The 23355-nt window shown below is 36.1% G+C and overlaps 2 protein-coding genes across 5 annotated transcripts in view; one reads left to right on the top strand and one right to left on the bottom strand.

The window, feature by feature from the left end:
* SPAG1 (sperm associated antigen 1) overlaps positions 1-23355 on the top strand; it is a 92318-nt gene that overhangs the window by 5799 nt on the left and 63164 nt on the right. Inside the window, exons 4-9 of the mRNA XM_082601834.1 lie at positions 9880-10005; positions 13919-13983; positions 14489-14598; positions 15201-15306; positions 18376-18506; positions 21457-21563. Of these exons, the coding sequence (XP_082457960.1) occupies positions 9880-10005; positions 13919-13983; positions 14489-14598; positions 15201-15306; positions 18376-18506; positions 21457-21563 (645 nt within the window). The remainder of the gene's footprint in view (positions 1-9879; positions 10006-13918; positions 13984-14488; positions 14599-15200; positions 15307-18375; positions 18507-21456; positions 21564-23355) is intronic.
* The window catches only part of LOC309792289 (uncharacterized protein), a gene marked incomplete at its 3' end in the record, with an annotated part of 65898 nt that overhangs the window by 5853 nt on the left and 36690 nt on the right, over positions 1-23355 (bottom strand). Inside the window, exons 2-3 of one of the 4 annotated variants that reach the window (XM_082601836.1) lie at positions 22787-22855; positions 19852-20174 (exon numbers count right to left, since the gene is read on the bottom strand). Of the gene's footprint in view, positions 1-18303; positions 18379-19851; positions 20175-20639; positions 20692-22786; positions 22856-23355 lie in introns of those variants that run through there. The other 3 variants (XM_082601838.1, XM_082601837.1, XM_082601839.1) reach the window with 3 other exon arrangements.

Raw genomic sequence — 23355 nt, 5'->3', positions numbered from 1 at the left:
TACTTTACTTATCTGAAATCCTAGGTTTCCTTTTTTGTCAGTAAAGGGCTTTTAGTGGTAATTACTTAGGTGGTACTGGTTGCTTCTTACACCCAGGAGAATATTGTGAATGTGTGTGTGTGTGTGTGTGTCTGTGTGTGTGTCTGGATTTGTTGGTGGGGGGTGGGGAGGGCATGCTCATGTATTTTATTTTTTGTTTTTTATTTATTTTTAAAATAAATTTATTTATTTATATGTTTGTTTTTGGCTGAGTTGGATCTTTGTTTCTGCGCGCGGGCTTCCTCTAGTTGCAGCGAGCTGGGGCTACTCTTCGTTGCGATGAGTGAGCTTCTTATTGCAGTGGCTTCTCTTGTTGCGGTGCGGGGACTCTAGGCGTGCAGGCTTTAGTAGTTGTGGCACATGGGCTCAGTAGTTGTGGCTCACGGGCTCTAGAGTGCAGGCTTAGTAGTTGTGCGGCACGGGCTTAGTTGCTCCGCGGCATGTGGGATCTTCCCGGACCAGGGCTTGAACCCAAGTCCCCTGCATTGGCAGGCGGATCCTTAACCACTGCGCCACCAGGGAAGCCCTGCACATGTATTTTAAATGACTGAATAATATCCCATCCTATGAAAGGAACATAATTCAGTCAGCATCTATAAATAGTGTTATGTTTGTTCATAATTTTTTTGTACCATCCTGGTTGTTTACTAAGGATAAATTATTAGAATTCAGATTACTTGATCAAAGGATCTAAATATTTTTAAGGCTGTTGAAACACATTTCTGTGTTCTCAGGAAGTTGTACCTTTGTACTCTCCCAGCAGCAGTGTGTAAGAATGCTCACTTCAGGTACTCTTCACTGGAAACCATAATCATTTTTTACATTTTAAAGTCAATTAAACAGTTAAAAAATGATAGTACGTAGTGTATTCTTTGTTTACTAGTAACGTTAAATTTTTAAAAATCTGTCACTTGAAGTTCTTCTTTTGTTAATGACCTGTTTGTGTCTTTACTGATTTCTTTTAATCAGCTTTATTGTTATTATTTACATTCAATAAAAATTAGCTATTTTACAAAACAAACAAATGTATGCAACAAAGCAGAAACAGACTCACAGACATAGAGAACAAAATAGTGGCTACCAGTGGGGAGAGGGAGGAAGGAGGGGCAGGACAGGGGTAAGGGATTAAGAGATACAAACTACTGTGTATACAATAAATAAGCAACAAGGGTGTACAGCACAGGGAAACAAAGCCATTCTTTTGTAATAACTTTAAATGGAGTATAATCTATAAAAATATTTAATCACTATGTTATATACCTGAAACTAACATAATATTGTATATTAACTATACTTCAATTTTTTAAAAATCAGCGATTTTATGGTAGTTTCACTGAGTTTTGACAAACTACATTTGCTGTGGAATATTTCCATTATCCCTAAAAGTTTTGTTTTGCCCCTTTGCAGTCAGTGCTGACCCCACACCCTGGCTCCTGGCAACCGCTGAACTGCTTCTATCATTATACATTTGCCTTTTCTAGACTTTCATATAAATATAATTATATAGTATATCTTCTTTCATATCTGGCTTCTTTCACTTAGCATGATGCTTTTGAGATTCATCTATGTTGTTGCATGTGTTCACAGTTCATTCCTTTTAATTGCTGAGTAGTAGTGAATTGTATGGATATCTCACAGTTTAACCATTTACCCATTGATGAACAAATGCCAAAATGTTTTCCAAAGTGGCAATCAATCCTGCCAATAATGGATAAAAGTTCCAGCTGCTCTATATTGTGGTCCATACTTAGTATCGTCAATTTTGTTAATTTTAGCTATTCTATTAGGTATATAGTGGTATCTCATTGTGGCTTTCATTTGCATTTCTCTAATAACTAATGATGTTGAATGTCTTTTCATGTACTTGTTATCCATATATCTTCTTTTGTAGAGTGTCTTTAAATCCTTTGCCCATTAAAAAAATTAGATTTTTTGTGTTCTTATTGAGTTGTAAAATACATGTCTTTCATGTATTTTACACACAAAGATACATCTTTGCAAATATTTTCTGATACTGTGTGCCTTGCCTTTTCATTTTTTTAACAGTACCTTTGAAAGAGCAAAAGTTTTTACTTTTGATGAAACCGATTTTTCTTTTTATAGTTTGTGCTTTTGTGTCCTATTAAGAAATCTTTGTCTAATTCAAGATCCCTAAATTTTCTCCTATGATTCTTCTAGAAAGTTTATAGTTTTAGCTCTTATATATATGTCTAAGATCTGTTTCATTTTTTAGACACACACACAAATATATACATACACACACATACATATATTTGTACATACTAATATGGATATCCAAAAGTTCAAGTGTCATTTAATGAAAGATTATCCTTTCCTCATTGAAATTCTTGGTACCATTGTCAAAAATCAACTGACCATGTATGTGTAAGTCTATTTCTGAACTCTCTCTATTCTGTTCATCAATCTAAATGTCTGTCTTTACACCAGTACTTCATTGTCTTGATTACAGTAAGTCTATTTTTTAATTTTAATTTTATCAATATATTGGAGTATAGTAGATTTACAGTGTTGTGTTAGTATCAGGTGTACAGCAAAGTGATTCAGTTATACATTTTTATATATATCTATTCTTTTTCAGATTCTTTTCCCATATGTGCACTAAGTCTTGAAATCAGATAGTGCAAGTCCTCGAACTCTGTTCTTCATTTTCAGAGTTGTTTTGGGTGTTCCAGGTCCTTTGTTTGCCAATTTCTACAAAATAGCTTGCTTGTATTTGAGTTGGGATTGTGTTGAATTTGTGGATCAATTTTGGAAGAACTGACATCTTAACAATATTGAGATTTCTAATCCATGAACATGTATTTTTTCTGTTCATATAGGTCTTTAGTGAAGCAGTGGCTCATAGTTTTCAGTGTATACTTGCTTATTTTTAATGAAATTTATTTCTAAGTATCCAATATATTTTATGCTACTGTAAAAGTTAATATTTTTAATTTAATTTTTTTTTGCTCATTCTAAGTCACTTCAGTTATGAAATTTTGTTGGTTTATATAAAATTTATCATCTTAACCTTTTTTTTTTTTTTTTTTTTTTTGTGGTACGCGGGCGTCTCACTGTTGTGGCCTCTCCCGTTGTGGAGCACAGACTCCGGACATGCAGGCTCAGCGGCCATGGCTCACGGGCCCAGCCGCTCCGCAGCATGTGGGATCTTCCCGGACCGGGGCACGAACCCGTGTCCCCTGCATCGGCAGGCGGACTCTCAACCACTGCACCACCAGGGAAGCCCCTATCTTAACCATTTTTAAGTGTACAGTTCATTAGTGTTAAGTATATTCATATTGTTGTGCAACCAATCTCAAAAACTTTTTCATCTTCCAAAACTGAAGTTCTCTACCCATTAAATAACAACTCTCCAATCCCACCCCTACCACCAGCCTCTGGCAACCACCATTCTACTTTCTTTTTTATTTATTATCTGATCTGTTTATATTCTTTTTTATTTTTATCTTTTTATTGAAGTATAGTTGATTTACAATGTTGTGTCAGTATCAGGTGTACAGCACAGTGATTCAGTTATACATACATATATATCTATTTTTTTTCAGATTCTTTTCCCTTATAGGTTATTACAAAATATTGAGTATAGTTCCCTGTGCTACACAGTAGGTCCTTGTTGATTATTTTATATATAGTAGTGTATATATATTAATCCCAAACTCCTAATTTATCCCCCCCCCCACCTTTCCCTTTTGGTAACCATAAGTTTGTTTTCTATGTCTGTGGGCCTGTTTCTGTTTTGTTTATAAGTTCAGTTATATCATTTGTTTTTGGATTCCATATATAAACAGTATCATATGATGTTTGTCTTTCTCTGTCTGGCTTTTCACTTAGTATGAACATCTCTAGTCCATCCATGTTGCTGCAGATGGCATCATTTCATTCTGTTTTATGGCTGAGTAATATTCTACTGAATAAATATACCACATCTTCCTTATCCATTCACCTGTTGATAGACATTTAGGTTGCTTGCATGTCTTGGCTATTGTAAACAGTGCTGCAATGAACATTGGGGTGCATGTATCTTTTCCAATTATGGTTTTATCCAGATGTATGCTCAGGAGTGAGATTGCAGTATCATATGGTAACTCTAGTTTTAGTGTTATAAGGAACCTCTATACTGTTCTCCATAATGACTGCACCAATTTACATTCCCACCAACAGTATAGGAGAGTTCCTTTTTCTCCACACCCTCTCCAACATTTATTATTTGTAGACTTTTTGACGATGGCCATTCTGACCAATGTGAGGTGATATTTCATTGTAGTTTTGATTTGCATTTCTCTAATAATTAGTGATGTTGAGCATCTTTTCATGTGCCTTTTGGCCATCTGTATGTCTTCTTTGGAGAAATGTCTCTTTAGATCTTCTGCCCATTTTTTTGATTGGTGTATATATATATATATATATATATATATATATAACTGTATTAGCTGTTTGTATATTTTGGAGATTAATCTTTTGTCATTTGCATCATTTGCAAATATTTTCTCCTATTCTGTAGGTTGTCTTTTCGTTTGTTTGTGGTTTCCTTTGCTGTGCAAAGGCTTTTAAGTTTAATTAAGTACCATTTGTTTATTTTTGTCTTTATTTCCATTATTCTAGGAGATGGATCTTAAAAGATAACTGCTGCAATTTATGTCAAAGAGTGTTCTGCCTATGTTTTCCTCTAGGAGTTTTAAAGTATCCAGTCTTACATTTAGGTCTTTAATCCGTTTTCAGTTTATTTTTGTATGTGGTGGTAGAGAATGTTCTAATTTCATTCTTTTACATGTAGCTGTCCAGTTTTCCCAGCACCACTTATTGAAGAGTCTGTCTTTTCTCCATTGTATATTCTTGCCTCCTTTGTCATAGATTAATGACCATAGGTGTGTGGGTTTATTTCTCAGCTCTCTATCCTGTTCCATTGATCTATATTTCTGTTTTTTTGTGCCAGTACAATATTGTTTTGATTATTGTAGCTTTATAGTATAGTCTGAAGTCAGGAAGCCTGATTCCTCCAGCTTCATTTTTCTTTCTCAAGATTGCTTTTGGCTCTTTGGGGTCTTTTGTGTTTCCATACAAATGTAAAATTTTTTGTTCTAGTTCTGTGAAAAATGCCATTGGTAATTTGATAGGGATTGCATTGAATCTGTAAATTGCCTTGGGTAATATAGTCATTTTGACAATATTGATTCTTCTAATCCAAGAACATGGTATATCTTTCCATCTCTTTGTGTCATCATTGATTTCTTTCATCAGCATCTTATAGATTTTGGAGTACAGAGCTTTTGCCTCCTTGGGTAGGTTTATTCCTAGATATTTTATTCTTTTTTATGTGATGATAAATGGGATTGTTTCCTTAATTTTTCTTTCTGATCTTTTGTTGTTAATGTATAGAAATGCAACAGAATTCTATGTATTAATTTTGTATCCTGCGACTTTACCAGATTCATCGATGAGCTTTAATAGTTTTTTGGTAGCATCTTTAGGATCTTCTGTGTATAATAAGTATCATGTCATCTGCAAATTGTGACAGTTTAACAACATCTTTTCCAGTTTGGATGCCTTTTATTTCTTTTTCTTCTCTGATTGCTGTGGCCAGGACTTCCAAAACTTTGTTGAATAAAAGCGGTGAGATTGGATATCCTTGTCTTGTTCCTAATCTTAGAGGAAATGCTTTCAGTTGTTCACCGTTGAGTATGATGTTAGCTGTGAGTTTGTCATTTATGGCCTTTGTTATGTGGAGGTATGTTCCCTCTTTGCCCACTTTCCAGAGAGTTTTTATCATAAATGGATGTTGAATTTTATCAAAAGCTTTTTCTGCATCTATTGACCATTCTACTTTGTTTCTTTGAGTTTGGCTAATCTAGATACCTCATATCAGTAGAATTTTAATTTCAATTTCTACTTGTATGTTGCAAGCTTATAGTTATCTAAAATTGGCCTTTTTATATTGACTGTGTATCCTGTGTCTTGTTTAATTCAAACTAACACATTCGTTCTAGTAGCTTTTTTTGTAGATTCCTTGGATTTTCTTTATGGAAGATTATGGCATCTGTGAATATTGAAAGATTTTCTTCTTTTCCAGACTGGCTGCCTTTTATTCCTTTTACTTGCCTTATTCCATTGGCTTGGACCTCTAGTACAATGTTGAAATGAGAGCAGATATCTTTGTCTTCTTCCCAATCTTAGGGGAAATCATTCAGCCTTTCATTATGTTACTTTTAGATTTGTATAGATGTCCTGTATCAGGTTGAGGAAGCTCCCTTCTGTTCCATGTTTGATGGATGGAGAATTTTTATCATGAATGCATATTGAATTTTGTGAAATGCTTTTCCTGCATTTATTGAGATGAACATATGGTTTTCTTAGTAGTCTGTTAATAAGGTAATTTAGGTACACTGTTTTTGAGTGTTATAGTAACCTTGCATTCCAGGATAAACTCTACTCATCATGATGTATCTTTTTTATATGGATTGGATTGCTAAAATTTTGTTAAGGACTTTTTGTGTCTATGGATCATGAGAGATATTGGTCTGTAGTTTTCTTGTAATGTCATTGTCTGGTTTTTGTAGCAGGGTACTGTTGACCTCAGAGTGAGTTGGAAAGTATTCTCTCTTCTTCTGTTTCCTAGAAAAGCTTATGTATAATTGATATTATTTCTTCCTTAAATGTTTTCTAGAATTTACCATTGATGCCATCTGGGCCTCAAGTTTTCTTTATTGATAAGGTTTTAACTATTAATTCAATTTCTTTAGTAGACTCAGGGCTATTCAGGTTATCTTCAGAGCTTTCTTTCTGTCCAGCTCTCTCCTCTCAGAAATCTTGCCTCCTCAATTCTTGCAATCTTGGTCTCCCCAAAGTCTGACCTCCATCCTTCTAAATTCATTGAGACCTAAGACTGTTTCCTTTCCCTATGCTGTAGCCTGGAAACACTAGGCACTCATTTTGGAGCAAATGTAGGGTTTACCTCATTTGTTTTCCTTCTTTCAAGAATTATTGTCCTGTGCTACCTGTTGCCCAGTGTCTGAAAACTATTGTTTCATATATTTTATCAGGTTTTCTAAAGTTTAGGCAGGAGGGTAAATCTAGTCCCTGTTACTTTGTCAGAGCCAGAAGCCCCTTTATTGACTTTTCTATTGATATGTTTCTTATTTATTTGTAAGAGTTCTTTCCTACATACTTTAATTTTTCCCTCAATTTGTTAATTTGCCTTGTAAGTTTTGTGTGTGATGTTTATTCATTTATTTATTTTTATGTAACCACACCTCTTGATTTTATCCTTTATGATCTTTACATTTGTTTTATACTTAGGAAAACTCTGTCTCCACCAGATATATATTTACCTATATCATCTCATAGTTCCTTTGTGGTTTCATTTTGCTTAAGAAATATATTTTTTTTAAACAGACTCTGGAAAAACAAATTTTTTTGGTTTTACTGTATTTTATTCAGTGTATTTTTTCTGAGGTAAATCATACACTTGAAAACAATTTTGAGGTATGTGTATTCTCTAACTCAGAATGCTAATTTTTAAAAACTTTCAGCTTTCTCATTTTGTCATTATATTGACTTGAGTTTGAAAATTTGGTAATTAATCTACAGGTTAAAATAGCTGTTCTTGTCCAGCATTCTTTGGCTTTCTTTTCTGAGGGGTAAACAGCCGTTTTAATTGCAGGGCCTGCTTTTCCCCCAGCTGTGTTCTTTCTCGGTCAATTCTTAAGTTAGTTTCCTTCTCATCTCCCTTCCTTCATACTTTTCTTGCCACTTCTCCCTCGTTCCCAGTTCTCTCTCTCCCTTTCCTTCTCTATAATCCTTCCTCTCTCCTTTTACCTTTCTTCCCCTGTTTTTCTTTTTCTCTTCCTGTTTCTCCTGTTTGCCTCCTTTTCATCCTCCCCGCCTCCTATGTGGGTAGGACAGTTAATATAGTTTATCCTAGCCCCTATTTGAAGAGTGACTGACAAATATTAGACCCTCACTATATATCTGCTGAATAATAAATAATAGAATTTCACATATAATAAGGAAATATCTTACTCAATTTTTCTGGCCTCTGTGACGATTCAGTTTAATAAACATTATTGTGAACCTAGTATATGCCAGACACTGTGCTAGGTTTTTTTGTTTGTTTGTTTTAAGTACTTCACCTTCTCTTGTATCTAAGTTAAGTTTTTCAGGGAATTTGTTTATTTTATCTAACTTACAAAGTTATTGGTATAAATTTGTCTAAAACATCCCCTTATCATTTTTTTAATATCTGTAGAATTATTAGTGATGTACCTCTTTTATCCCTGATACTGGTAATTTGTATTTTTTCCTTTCACTTTCTTTTGACTAGTCTTGCTAAGTGTTTGTCAGTTGTATTAACTTATTTCCAAAAAAACTAGTTTTGAATGTTGATTTTCTTTATTTTTCTATTATCTGTTTTACAGATTCCTACTTTTATTTTTTAATATTTTTATTTCCTTCTACCTACTTTGGCTTTAATGTGTTTTCTCTCTCTTCATTAGTTTTTTAAGATAGAAGCTTAAATAATTGGATCTTAAGCCTTTCTTCTTGTTTAAAGCTGTATATTTCCCTCTAATAATTTATCTGAATCCTACAAATTATATGTCTTCATTATCACTTAGTTCAAATTATTTTCCAATTTCCCATCTGATTTCCTTTTTTAACCCATGATCTCTTTATAAGTGTATTGTTTAATTTCCAATTACTTGGGGATAATCTAAATACTTATTACTGAATTCTAGTTTAGGTCTGTTGTGGTCAGATACCATACTTTGTATAATTTCACCCCTATCAAATCTACTGAGACTTTTTGGCCTATGTTCCCTGTGCTCTTGAAAATAACATAGAAGTCTTTAATATTGATTAGGTCAAGTTGGTTAATGTTCACATCTGCTATAACATTACTGATTCTCTTTTTGTCACGTTTTCCCTGTGTCCATTCTACTGTTAATCAAATAGATTCATTTTGGATACTGAGTTTTTCATTTTCAGGATTTCCATTAAATCTTTTTAAAGTTTCCTTTCTTCTCCCAAAGTTCTCAATTGTTCATGCATGTTGTCCACCCTCCTCACATATTTACTGTAGCTGTTTTTAAGTCCTTATTTGTTACTTCCAACATCCATCCACTCTATGTGTCTGCTTCTATTGACTGTGGGTAATGTTTTTTCTGCTTCTTTGTCTTTCTTGTTATTTGTATATTTTATACTGACCACTGTATATTAAAAAAAACAGTGGAATCTGAAGTAATTAATATTTACCTACAGAAAGGAGCATGTTCCTTCTGTCAAACTGCTAGAGTTGGAGACTGGGTCAATCTAATCAGTATGTTAAGTTGAAGCTGATGTGCTAAGGTTCTTGAGATTAAGACATAGGCTCTGCCCTCAAGGAACTTACAGTGTGGTAAGAGGGACAAACAATAAATAGAGGATTTGAAATCTCTATGCTAAACACAAAGGAGGAACACTTTTAGCCCAACCAGGGAGTTCAGAGAAAGCTTGCTGGAAGGGATGATGAAAAAGATCTTGTAAGATAAATAAAGTAGGAAGGGCACCAATGAATGTAGGAAGGGCACCATTGAATATACTGAACAATACTGAACTGTATACTTAAAAAGTTAAGATGATACATTTTATGTTATTGTGTATTTTCCTACAATTGAAAAAAAAAAACAAGAGAGTAAGAAGGGCATTTCAGGTAGGGAAAATGGCATGATCAAATTGTCACCTAAAAATTGACCCACAGTAAACTATGATGATGTACAGTCCTTTCTAATGCCTGGTTAGTTATTTCAAACTGTATATTTATCTTCTTTTTTCCTCTCCTCTTCTCAGAGTTGGGTATCAGAAATTAAAAAAGAAGATGATAAAATACACTTTCAAGAAACTGAAACACTGCCAGCAATGCAAGATAATTTGCCTCCAGTTCGTGGTTCAAACAGCCATCTTCATGTTGCCAAGGTAAGCCTTTTTGGTGTGGGGTGTGGGTGGTAGGGGGAGAAAGTTGTTGTTTATTAAGAACATTATCTTTGTTTAATCAATGTAGTTGAAGTGTGATGTCCTGTAGGCAGCTGGGGATTTTTTTCAGGTGATCGTGTGTTACCACCTTCTGAGTAGGCCTCACCCGGAGATCAAAATCAAACAGTATTTTCATTTGAAGACTTGCATCTTGGGTTTACCACCTTCCTCCTTTTTTCTTTTGCTGTTCTGTCTCTTCTACTCTGACAAGTTTTGATGAGTACTTAAGATCCAATTCAGTGTGTAAGAGTTTCAGGAAGTAATTTCATGTATCCAGTAGAGGTATAGAGGAAGTAGTTTATTACACAAATTAAGTATGGATTTAAAGCATTAAACAGATGGATTAATCTGTTTAACCCATTAAACATGGATTTCAAGCAGTTATAGATGTCATTTCTCTGTTTAGTGCATTTCTCCCCCCATCTCCAGCCCCTCATTTTTATTTCTCTGAGATTGGTCCCTATTTTGCCATGCAGATCTCTCCTTGGTAACGCATGGCTTCTATAGAGAAGGGGCCTGTTGGAGTTCCAGGTTCACTTAACTTCAAGTTAAAATTGAGCTTCTTGGCATCCACCTGACCCTGATATTATAGAACCCAGCCCTTGTCTCCAGTGGGCTTTCACTTGGATCACACATTCCATTCCCTCTGCCCTCCTTTTTTTTTTTTTCCTTTTATTCCTGTCATCTTTAAGAGGATGTTTACCTAAGTCTCTTCATTTTGGGTTGAATCATTCTTGTTTTTCTCGTCTCTTCTTTGAGTCCCCAGTTTTATTTGAAAATTTTCATCACTCTGCTCCTTGGTAGTTTACCTTCTTGGGTCTTTTTACTCCTCATTAGGAATTACTCAGTAACTGAGGTACAAAGTAAGTAAGTATAGGAAGGATACCACCATCTGTAATCAGTGAATTTGTATTTATTGACACTCATTATGTGTTAAGTCTGTGTCCTGAAACTATAACAACAAAAAACATTTGGTCTCTGTCCTCAAAGAGCTTATAGTCCATTATTGATAGACAGAATAGTGGTACAGTGGTTCTCAAAGTATGGCCTGTGGATGCTGATTGTCCCAGAGATTCTTCTAGGGGATCCAGAAAGTCAATGTTATTTTAAAAAATAATGCTGATGCTTTTGTCTCTTTCACTGGGTTGACATTTGCACTGAGGGTAAAACTGCTGGTGCCTTACCATGAATCAAGGCAGTGGCACCAACTCGACTAGCGGTCATTGTTTTCTCCACTGCTGTGCACTCATAGTAAAAAATTCCAATTTAACTTAAAAGTGTCTTTGATGAAACAAAACTTTTTTTGTCATTAAATCTTGAAGCTTGAGGACATATCTTTTTAACATTCTGTGTGTGCCAAATGTAAAATAGATAGCTAGTGGGAAGCAGCCACATAGCACAGGGAGATCAGCTCCGTGCTTTGTGTCCACCTAGAGGGGTGGGATAGGGAGGGGGGGAGGGAGACGCAAGAGGGAGGAGATACGGGGATATATGTATGTGTATAGCTGCTTCACTTTGTTATACAGCAGAAACTAACACACCATTGTAAAGCAACTATACTCCAATAAAGATGTTAAAAAAATATTCTGTGTGACTAAATGAGGAGTACACAGAAGGCACTTCACTGTGAAATGAAATATGATGGTTATCATAAGAAAAAGCACTTGTGTGATTGACTGCCAGCCGAATTAGCAACTTTTTCCTGGAACAATTTTTACTTGAAGAAATGACTGACAGACAAGTATAGTTATTCAGAGTTGAGTTTTTGGCAGACATTTTCTTGGAAATAGTGAAATGGTCTATCACTTCAAAGAAATCAATGAGCAGTATTTGTTGCCAGTGCTAAAACCTGAGCTTTCAGTTAGAATTCAGAGTATTTCATATTATTAGGGGCTCTCAAATACCTACTTGTGACAAAAAAATTTCCCCTTAAGGGAGACGCTTAATGACTTTTATGATGAGCTCCATGAGGATTTTTTTTTTTTACTTTTAAACAATGGAGATATAGTTGATGTACAATATTATACAAGTTACAGGTGTTATAACAGTGATTCACAGTTTTTAAAGGTTATACTCCATCTATAGTTATTATAAAATATTGGCCATATTCACTGTGTTGTACAGTATATCCTTGTAGCTAATTTATTTTATACATAATACTTTGTACTTCTTCATCTCCTACTCTGGTTTTGCCCCTCCCCCTCCCCTCTCCCCATTGATAACCACTAGTTTGTTCTCTGTATCTGTGAGTCTGTTTCCTTTTTGTTATATTCACTAGTTTGTTTTATTTTTTAGATTCCACATATAAGTGATATCATATAGTATTTGTCTTTCTCTGTCTGACTTATTTCACCTAGCATAATACCCTCCAAGTCTATCCATGTTGTTGCAAATGGCAAAATTTCATTCTTTTTTATGTTTGTATACACTACTTCTTCTTTATCCATTCATCTGTTGATAGACACTTAATTTGCTTCCAGATCTTGGCAATTGTAAATAATGCTGCTGTATACATCAGGGTGCATGCATCTCTTTGAATTAGTGTTTGCATTTTATTCAAATATATACCCTGGAGTGGAATTGCTGGATTGTAGGGTAGTTCTATTTTTAGTTTTTTTGAGAAACCGCTATACTGTTTTCCACAGTGGATGCACCAACAGTGTACAAGGGTTCCCTTTTCTTCACATCCTCTCTAATATTTGTTATTTATGGTCTTTTTGATGATAGCCATTCTGACAGGTGTGAGGTGATATCTCGTGGTTTTAATTTGCATTTCCCTGATGATTAGTGATGTTGAGCATCTTTGCATGTGCCTGTCGGTGAACTCCATGAGGATTTTAACAGATATGATTTTTTAATTGTATAATGAAATGTAGGAATATTTGGAAGATCTGTGTAACTCCTAATGACCAGTGATACAAAATCGTGCTTGTATAAATGATCCATTCAAATGGCTTCAAATTATGACTTTTAAGAAACCATTTAAGAAACTATTTGTGAGCTGTTGTTTGCTTTCCTCCCATTCCCTTCAAGGTGCTTGCAGTGGACATGTGACCTGGGTTGAGCCACTTAATAGCACCAAGCTAGTGCTTGGTCAGTGATGGGCCCATAACCCAAGCTAGCCAATCAGAGTCCTTCCCTGGGATTTCTCTAACTAAAGATGGAGAGAAGAGTCACTCTCCTTTTCCTTTCTGATTGGGAGGCCTGTGAGGTTATAATCCCAGACTGTGTGTGGCCACATTTCCAACTACATAGAAAAAGCAAGCAGACAGCAGGGAAAACAAAATCAGGGAGAGAGAAGCAGAGACTTCTTGGGGAGAGAAGGAGAAAAGGGGAGAGAGGGAGAGCTGTAGAAAGAGGGTATATGAATCCTTTATCCAGCAATACCCCTGCCCTTTCATCAGTTTGGTTACATAAACCAATAATTTATTCTTTTTAACTAAAATTAGTTCAAGTTGGGTGTCTGTCATTGCAAGCAAAACAGCTCTGTCTAACACAGCAAAGTAGTTATTCTTATTTCTTCAATGCCTAGGTTTTAAAAGAATGAATGATAGTTTAGTACTTTTCTATTATAAGAAAAATCAATAATAATCACATTTCACACATATGTTTTAAAATTTTATGTGTACTTAAAGTCCTGCCCATCACTCATAATTAACTACAAATTTAAAATTACTTTTTAGCCTGCTGTATATTATTATGTTAAAAAATTATAATACTGGAGTTGTTGTAACTTCAAGGGTACCTATTTTTCTTACCCATTCAATTTGTGTACCTTAATCCAGTACTACGTATTTATAGGAAACTCTGTTAATCTTATATTAAATATCTCATAAAATATAATTTTTTCTTTCAGGAAAAAAATTCTAAAAGTAGACCAGCTAAAAAGAAAATTCCGAGGGATTATGCAGAGTGGGATAAGTATGTTTTATATTTCTGTATATAAAAATTCTCTACCATAAAATACTGTAATAAATTCTTTATTGTTTTAAACCTGAACATATCAAATATCAAGTTATGTCAGTAGAGTACTAAGAGTATTTGGATTAAGCACTCTTGATTTTGTTTTTTCATTAAATAGAAAACTACTGCATCCTTTTATTTATAAGAGTAACCAAAAATAACTAATGTAATACTTATACCCATCCAAAATAAAAAATAACACATTTTTAAATTAAGAGAAATTGGTCACAATTTTAATACCAAAGTTCCACACAGTTTAGGTCTGATTAATATTTAAGTCCTCACTAAATTCCATGTTTTCTAGGAACGAATAGAGATGACTTCTAATACAAACCTATCATATATTTTTGGAATATTATTTCTAAAGGCACAGTGATACAAGTAAAAGAATATCAGTAATAAATTTTACTCTCTTGTTTGTATTGAGCTTTTTTTTTCTAGTTTTATTATTCTTTCATTTAAGATTTGACGTGGAAAAGGAATGTGCGAAAATTGATGAAGATTACAAAGAAAAAACTGTAGTAAACAACAAGTTGCATTTGTCTAAAATTGAGACAAGACTAGATACAGCAGGTAATTGGGGGAAAATAAGAATAATTTAGTAGTCTCTAAATTTTTTGAAATATAATAAAAGCTGTTGACCCAAAGACATTCTCTTTAAGTGCTGCAGATTTCCATGAAAAGTTTATGGATTTTCTCCTAGAGCTTACCACCTCTAACAAATTCCATTCTATCCTTTAACTTCTTAATTTTATGAGTAAGAGTTACGATATTTAAATTTAGTAAGACTTAAAAATATATATATAAACCTATTTTTTTTTTTTACTGTAATTCATTTTTCATTCCCTTTTTCAAATCTTCTTTTTCCTCCAAATCCCTCAAATTTTTTTCTTTTTGCCTCAAAACAAAAAGATGGAGCAGGTTGTTTTCACTTGAAGTCCACAGGTGTATAGTACCATTAAAGTAAAACAAAACAATTATTCAAAAAATCTTAACCTTCAAAAATTCTGATAAATTAAAAAAAAGAAAAGAAATATCTCTGAACTTAGGAAACTTTTATCTTTTATTTATTTTATAATTTTCTGCTTCTTTTAAAATAAGCATTCTTGGATTTAAATTTGTTAAAGTTATACTAAGTTATATTTTTACTTATAGCAGATAACATTTATTTCTAGGTCTAACTGAGAAGGAAAAGGATTTTCTTGCTACTCATGAAAAGGAGAAAGGTAATGAAGCTTTTAACGCAGGAGATTATGAAGAGGCTGTGATGTATTATACTCGGTGAGCAGATTTTCGTTGTGGTTTAAACTTCCATTTATTTATTTATTTATGTTTTAATTTATTTATTTTATTTTTTTTGGCTGTGTTGGGTCTTAATTGCTGTGCGTGGGCTTTCTCTAGTTGTGGCAAGTGGGGCCTACTCTTTGTTGCGGTGCACGGGCTTCTCATTGCAGTGGCTTCTCTTGTTGTGGAGTACGGGTTCTAGGCACACGGGCTTCAGTAGTTGTGGCACATGGGCTCAGTAGTTGTGGCTTGCAGGCTCTTGAGAGCAGGCTCAGTAGTTGTGGCGCACAGGTTTAGTTGCTCCGCGGCATGTGGGATCTTCCCGGACCAGGGCTCAAACCCATGTCCCCTGCATTGGCAGGCGGAGTCTTAACCACTGCGCCATCAGGAAAGCCCAAAACTTGCCATTTAAAAAAGTGATAATGTTTAAATTTAATTGTTGAAATGATGTAAATAAGCTAAATAATCAGTGTCAGAACCACTTAAGATATTGTACTTGTGATTTATCATAAATTCACTTGCGTTTGCCTTGTTTTTTCAATAATTTCCTTAAACCTCCAAGCTCCCACTTCATCCCCACTTTTGACAGAGGTTCTAACTTTACTGTTTTACAGAGAAAATAGAAGCTGTCTGAATGGAACTCGACAGAAAGTTCTTACAGCATAGAGGTTAAGAACTCAGGTTCTGTAGTCAGACTGCCTGGATCCTAGAACTTATGGTGCTACTTTCCACCGCAGGGCCTTTGCATATGATGGGTCCTCCATCTAGAATACTCTCCCCTCTTCTCATGATTTAGTTAATTCTGACCTATTCTTCAGACCTCAGCCCATGTCTCACTTCTTTGGGGAAGTCTGCCTTTACTTTTCAGACTAGGTTAAACCTCCACCCTACTCAGTTTAACCACCTCCCCCAATTTACATACCCATATAGTAATCTTAACTCTACTTTGTTGGAAGTACAATTCAAGTGTGTGTGATTTGGCACTAACTGGACTGTAAGCTCTGTAAGAGCAAAGCCCACTTGTCATTTTTTAAATATCATTGTATCCCTAATACCCAGCAGAGTACCTGGTTCATAGTAGATGTTCATTGTACGCTTGCATGAACTTATGAAGCTCTTACAGTCTGTGAAAAGTAAACTAATTTCCTAAAATATTGTTAGAGACAAACTGTGCTTATACAACCACTAATGCTATCTTAGAGCTAAACTCTGTACAATCTTGCTTCCACCTTTGGAAAGAAAATTTTTTTTTCATGTTGGTGTCTATAAAGAAGTTTGCTCAACTGTTTTTAAGTGAACATACAAAGTAAAGAGGATATTGAGGTATCGTTCATTCAGTACAGCCTCCCCTGTTCAGGCAGGTGGATGTCAGCTCTGGTATTGTTATTTGTCTTTTTGTAGATTTCCACCAGTGGAGAATCTCTTGCCTATTACAGGGAACAAACTTTTTCTTCTCTTCCTCTTTGAAGAAATCATAGAGGTGCAGAATTAAAGCAGCATATTGCAATGGTTAAGGGAACTCAAATAACCACTTTTCTGGCCTTGGGTAGATTCTTCACCTCTCTTACCTCAGTCTTCTCACTGCGATGAGACTATAACAGTGCCTACCTCAGAGCAGCTGTGAGGATTAAATAAAACAACATGCTGAAAAGCAGGGTTACATGATGGTAAAGAGAACAGGTGCTGGAGTAGACAGTTGGGATTTAAATCCTGACTCTACCATTTCCAAGCTTGTGGCCTTGGCCATGTTACTTAACCTTTCCATTACATCTATTTTCTCATCTGTAAAATCTTAAGAGCAGTAATGCCTCCTCTGTGGATTATAATGAGGATTAAATGAGTTGACTGTTTAGTGCCTGGCATGTGGGAAGTACTCAGTGTCAGGTACTCGTGTTATTTATTCTTACATATATTTTCCATGTTTGGTCGCTACCCAACTGTGTAATTTCTTTATATTCATCTTTAATGGTCTTACTAAATGGACACTTTTTGTGACTTTCCCATTTTTTTTTTCTGGATTTAGAAAATTTAGTGCACCGATACCCTTATGTTTCCTATATCTAGGAATACATTATTTTACAGCATTCCAAATCAGTTTTTTAAGCAACAGCCAGGTAGGTTTTAAATTCTTCTTTTCATTAATTATTTTGCATTCATACCCTTAATGTAGCAAAATTTACTCTCTTAAGGTCTGTATTCCTCAATTACTACTACTCTTGTTTCCTTCAATTATATTCCTGTGATAAAATTATGATCATTTCCTTAGATTTAAATTTACTTTTAGATTACAGACTAATTTGTATCTGTTAACACAATAACAGCTTGATAAAGGATATTAGTTGTAGTTGATTGCTCCTTTTATTTTGTGCTAGAAACTTGTCCCTAAAGAGTAAAAAAAAAAATGTATTTGATATTTGATGTTAACTAAACTGGGTTTTTAAGAGGTCTGTGGGTATTTAAGTGATCATGTCACTTCTAAAGCCAGAGTCAACTTTAAATCTCTTAACTGGATATTTAAGCATCTGTCCAAACATTGATTTAATATGTTTATAGAATTATATGTTATTATTTTTGATGATGCAAGCCATATTCGTTTGCTAGAGCTGCCATACAAACTGTCACAGACTGAGTGGCTTAAACAACAGAAATGTATTTTCTCACAGCTCTGGAGGTTAGAAGTCTGAGATCAAGGTGTCTGTAGGGTTGGTTTCTTCTGATGCCTCTCTCCTTGGCTTGTAGATGGCCATCTTCTCTCTGTGTCTTCAAGTGAGCTTTCCTCTGTGCATGTCTGTGTCCTAATCTCATCTTCTTATAATGACAGCAGTCGTATTGGATTAGGGAACACCCTCATGACCTCACTTTAACTTACTTATCTCTTTAAGGACTATCTCCAAGCATAGTTACATTCTGAGGTGCTGGGGGTTAGGACTTCAACATATGCATTTGCGGGGACACAATTGCACCCATAACACGAGCTGTGATTGTTTTACTTACAACTTTAGATGAGTTTCTCTATCTTATGTTTTCCTGTCATCTGCTTGTTGCCATTAAGTGTCTCTTTTACAGGAGCATATCAGTGCTTCCCACGGTAGCAGCCTATAACAATCGCGCTCAAGCAGAACTCAAATTACAGAACTGGAACAGTGCTTTTCAGGATTGTGAAAAGGTCTTGGAGTTAGAACCTGGGAACTTAAAGGGTAAAAGTGTTCATAGAGTACCTTTAAATTTTCAACAGGATCTGTTAAAGTCCATTTGTAGACACTTATATTTACACTAAAAATATTTCAAATAAACTCAAATTTCTATATGTGAATCATTACCTTCCTCAAGTTACTTTTAATTTCAAGTTTAAGTCGGAATATAAGTTCCTAATTATTTGCATTGAAGTAGCTAATAATCCCAGATGATTGATTGAATAAAGTGTACATGTGTTTTAAAAGAAATATCTCACGCTTGCATTTGAATTGTGGTTTCTGTTTTTTTCTTTCAATTTTTTTTTATTGTGGTAAAATTGACATAACATAAAATTTACCACCTTAATCATTTTTAAGTGAATAGTTCGGTGGTATTAAATACATTCATACTGTTGTGCACTCATCACTACCATCCATCTCCAGAACTTTTTAAATCTGAAAGTGCACCCATTAAACAGCAACTCTCTATTCTCTCCACCCACCCCAGCCTCTGGCAACCACCAGTCTACTTTCTGTCTCTATGATTTTATTATTTTAGGTACATCATATGAATGAAATCATACAGTATTTATCTTTTTGTGACTGGCTTATTGAATTGTATCCTTTTATTCAAAAATAAATTTAACTATAATTTAATATAGATTTAAAAATATTTATTAATATAATACAATAAGTCCACACCAGAGCTCTAGAACTTTCTACCAGCTGCTTTGTGGGCTTTTCCACCTAGATGTCCATAGACATTTTAAATTAAATGTGTCTAAAACTGACTACATCTTTCCACCAACACCTGTCCTCTGTTCTGATTTCCTGTCTCAGTGACTGCACCACCTTGCTGTGGTCCAAGCCTGAAGTATGCAAGTCAGACTCCACTCTCCTTTTCTGTTATCAGGGAGTCATTCCAAAAGGAAGTGGCATAAATTATAACAGACTCATTCTATTTCTTTAAACACTTACGAATTCAGATAAATATAACCACTTAATTTTTCTTCACATGCCTACAAACATGGGTGGGCAGAAACCATGGTTGTGCTGAGGGTGGATCCCGGTGCATCAGACTGACTGTCATCATAATGGATTGCTCTCCTTTCCCCAGTAGAGTTCTCCCGTGCCTGTATGTTGTCTCTATCACAGAGTACCAGTGGGCTCCCAGCTTTAGGCAGGTGCCTGGTAAAGGTTTTACGACCTCCTGATGGGCCCACACCTTCACTGTGCCAGGCCCTGTGCCATGTATTACATGTATTAACTCCATTAATTTTCACAACAGCTCAGTAAATGTGCAGGTACTATTATTAGCACACTCATTTTACAAAAGGACACTGAGGCATAGAGAGATTGAACAACTCACCTAAAATCACACTGCTAGTAAGTGACAGAGCCAGGACTCAACACTGGATGAGACATCAGGATCCCACATTCAACCACTGTGCTACTCTTCTGCCAGTAGAACGGCCTTCTGTTTTCATTCTTCCTGGATTGAATAATTCCTTAAGCACCAGAATCTTCACTATTTAAAAAAAAATTTGACAGAGCCACTATGGCCATCACTATGTCCATAAAGCATTGAAAAGTCTTAGGTTTTCTTAAGTGGATAAATATCTTCCTATTCAAAACTTTATTTTTTACTCAAAAAATAATTGCTCTGAATGCAATGTGGTATTTGATTATATCCTGGAACAGAAAAGGGACATTAGTGGAGAAATTGGTGAAATCCAAAGAGAGCCTGTAGTTTAGTTAACAGTATTGTACCAATGTTATTTTCTTAGTTTTGGCAAAAATACCATAGTTCTATAAGATGTTAGCATTAGTGAAAGCTGGGTGAAGGTATATGAGAACTATCTGTATTAGCTTTGCAACTTTCTGTAAATCTAAAGTATTTTCCAAAGTAAAAAGTCTTTAAAAATGGTAATTGTTATATCATGAATATTTCTTTATGGACAGTCCCTTCTGAAATCTGAGTAGTAATAGTAAAAGCTAAACTTGTACTTATGCTACAATTTTGATTACACTTATGATAAAATGATTTATCCTCTAGATTTTCATGGCTCATTCTAGGACTAAAATCAAACTAGTGAAATTTATGTTTTAAAATAGCATATTGGGACTTCCCTGGCAGTGCAGTGGTTAAGACTTCACCTTCCAATGCAGGGGGTGTGGGTTCAATGCCTGGTTGGGAAGGTAAGATCCTACATGCCTGTGGCCAAAAAACCAAAACATAAAACAGAAGTAATATTGTAACAAATTCAATAAAGACTTTAAAAATGGTCCACATCAAAAAAAATCTAAAACAAATAAAATAGTGGATTAAATCAGATATAAATATCTCACTTTTCAGAATTACCAAGACTGATTCTTTTCAAAGTCATGTCTAACTACACAAAATTCTCTCATTATATAATTAATAACAATCGGACTAGGAAGGCATTCATCTCAGTATTAAAAAATGATCAAATTGGATATTGTAACCTACCAAAAAAAAAAAAAAACCTTGATACAAATTGCTAAAGTATTCAATTTCTGAACCTAGTTAACTTAATCACCAGGATTCCTTCAGTTCCCTGTGCTATAGAGATTTCACTAACAACCCAGATTCTCAGTCAGGTGCTGGTCAGTAATGTACTAAATTTAAAGGAAGGGTTTTCTAAATTTTCATAAAGTGGAAATAATACTAGTGATGATTATAAGGAGGAACATGTTACTGTTTAGTGAAGACCTTCCCAGTATTGTAGCAAAGCATATCGTGCCTCTGAGGGGTGAGGTACCAAGTCTCTCAGCCCTTGGAGGAGCTGGTAGGGACTGGAGCGCCCAGAGGGCCAGGTCGTTGGAAGTTGGTGTAGTTTGCACAATTGCATTCTAAACTGTTCTATGCTACATATATTCTTACACTTGAAAAGTGTGTTATAACAATAATGCCATATGTTAAAGTATGTCTTTTATTTTGGTAAATTTTCAGCTCTTCTGCGCCGTGCCACTACGTATAAACATCAAAACAAGCTCCAGGAAGCTATAAAAGATTTGAATAAAGTACTGGCTGTTGAACCTGATAATGAGTTGGCCAAAGTAAGTACAGAAAGTGATACCTCACCTAACTCTATAGTTTTCTATTTCTGTATTTATGTTAAAATCATAACAGTCTTGCTGGAAAAATGATGTTGAGGATTAGAACACAGCTTTAAGAAGTAGGTATGAGGAGCTTCAAGATGGCGGAAGAGTAAGACGCGGAGATCACCTTCCTTCCCACAAATATATCAGAAATACATCTACGTGTGGCACAACTCCTACAGAACACCTACTGAATGCTGGCAGAAGAACCCAGACCTCCCAAAAGGCAAGAAACTCCCCACATAACCTGGGTAGGGCAAAAGAGAAAAAAAAAAGCAGAGACAAAAGAATAGGGAAGGGACCTGCACCAGTAGGAGGGAGCTGTGAAGTAGAAAAGCTTTCCACACACTAGGAAGCCCCTTCGTGGGCAGAGACTGCAGGTGGCGGAGGGGGGAAGCTTCGGGGCCATGGAGGAGAGCACAGCAACAGGGGTGCAGAGGGCAAAGCAGAGATTCCCACACAGGTTCGGTGCTGACCAGCATTCACCAGCCTGAGAGGCTTGTCTGCTCACCTGCTGGGGCGGGAGGGGGCTGGGAACTGAGGCTCTGGCTTCGGAGGTCAGACCCCAGGGAGAGGACTGGGGTTGGCTGTGTGAACACAGCCTGAAGGGGGCTAGTGCGCCAGAGCAGGCTGGGAGGGAGTCCGGGGGGAAATGTCTGGAACTGCCGAAGAGGCAAGAGACTTTTTCTTGCCTCGTTGTTCTGTGGTGCGCAAGGAGAGGGGGTTCAGAGCACCACCGAAACAAGCTCCAGAGACGGGCATGAGCCGCGGCTATCAGCGTGGACTGCAGAGACGGGCATGAGACGCTAAGGCTGCCACTGCAGCCACCAAGAAGCCTGTGTGCAAGCACAGGTCACTATCCACACTTCCCCTCCCAGGAGCCTGTGCAGCCCGCCACTGCCAGGGTCCCGTGATCCAGGGACAACTTCCCTGGGAGAACACACACCATGCCTCAGACTGTTGGAACATCACGCCGGCCTCTGCCACCGCAGGCTCTCCCCACATTCTGTACCTGGCCCGCCCCCAGCCTTAGTGAGCCAGAGCCCCCTAATCAGATGCTCCTTTAACCCCATCCTGTCTGAGCAGGAACAGATGCCCTCAGGCGACATACACAGGCAGGGCCAAATCCGAAGCTGAACCCCAGGAGCTGTACGAAAAAAGAAGAGAAAAGAAAATCTCACCCAGCAGCCTCAGGAGCAGTGGATTAAATCTCCACAATCAATTTGATGTACCTTGCATCTCTGGAATACCTGAATAGACAACGAATCATCCCAAATTGAGGAGGTGGACTTTGGAAGCAATGATATATATATATATTTTTTTCCTTTTTCTCTTTTTGTGAGTGTGTATGTGTATGCTTCTGTGATTTTGTCTGTATAGCTTTGCTTTTACCATTTGTCCTAGTGTTATGTCTGTCCGTTTTTGTTTTTTTTTTTTAGTATAGTTTTTAGCACCTGTTATGATTGGTGGAATTGTTTTTTTGGTTTGATTGCTCTCTTCTTTCTTTTTTTTTATTATTTTTAAATTTTGTTTTTATTTTTAAAAATTATTCTTTATTGGGCTTCCCTGGTGGCGCAGTGGTTGAGAGTCCGCCTGCCGGTGCACGGGACACGGGTTCATGCCCTGGTCTGGGAAGATCCCACATGCCACGGAGCGGCTAGGCCCGTGAGCCATGGCCGCTGAGCCTGCGCGTCTGGAGCCTGTGCTCCACAACGGGAGAGGCCACAATAGTGCAGAGGCCCGCGTACAG

This window comes from Mesoplodon mirus, assembly GCF_964341445.2.
Source record: "Mesoplodon mirus genome assembly, chromosome: 16".
Classification (NCBI taxonomy): Eukaryota; Metazoa; Chordata; class Mammalia; order Artiodactyla; family Ziphiidae; genus Mesoplodon; species Mesoplodon mirus.
The sequence above is the reverse complement of the archived record's forward strand: the minus strand, read 5'-3'. Positions and strand labels throughout refer to the sequence as shown.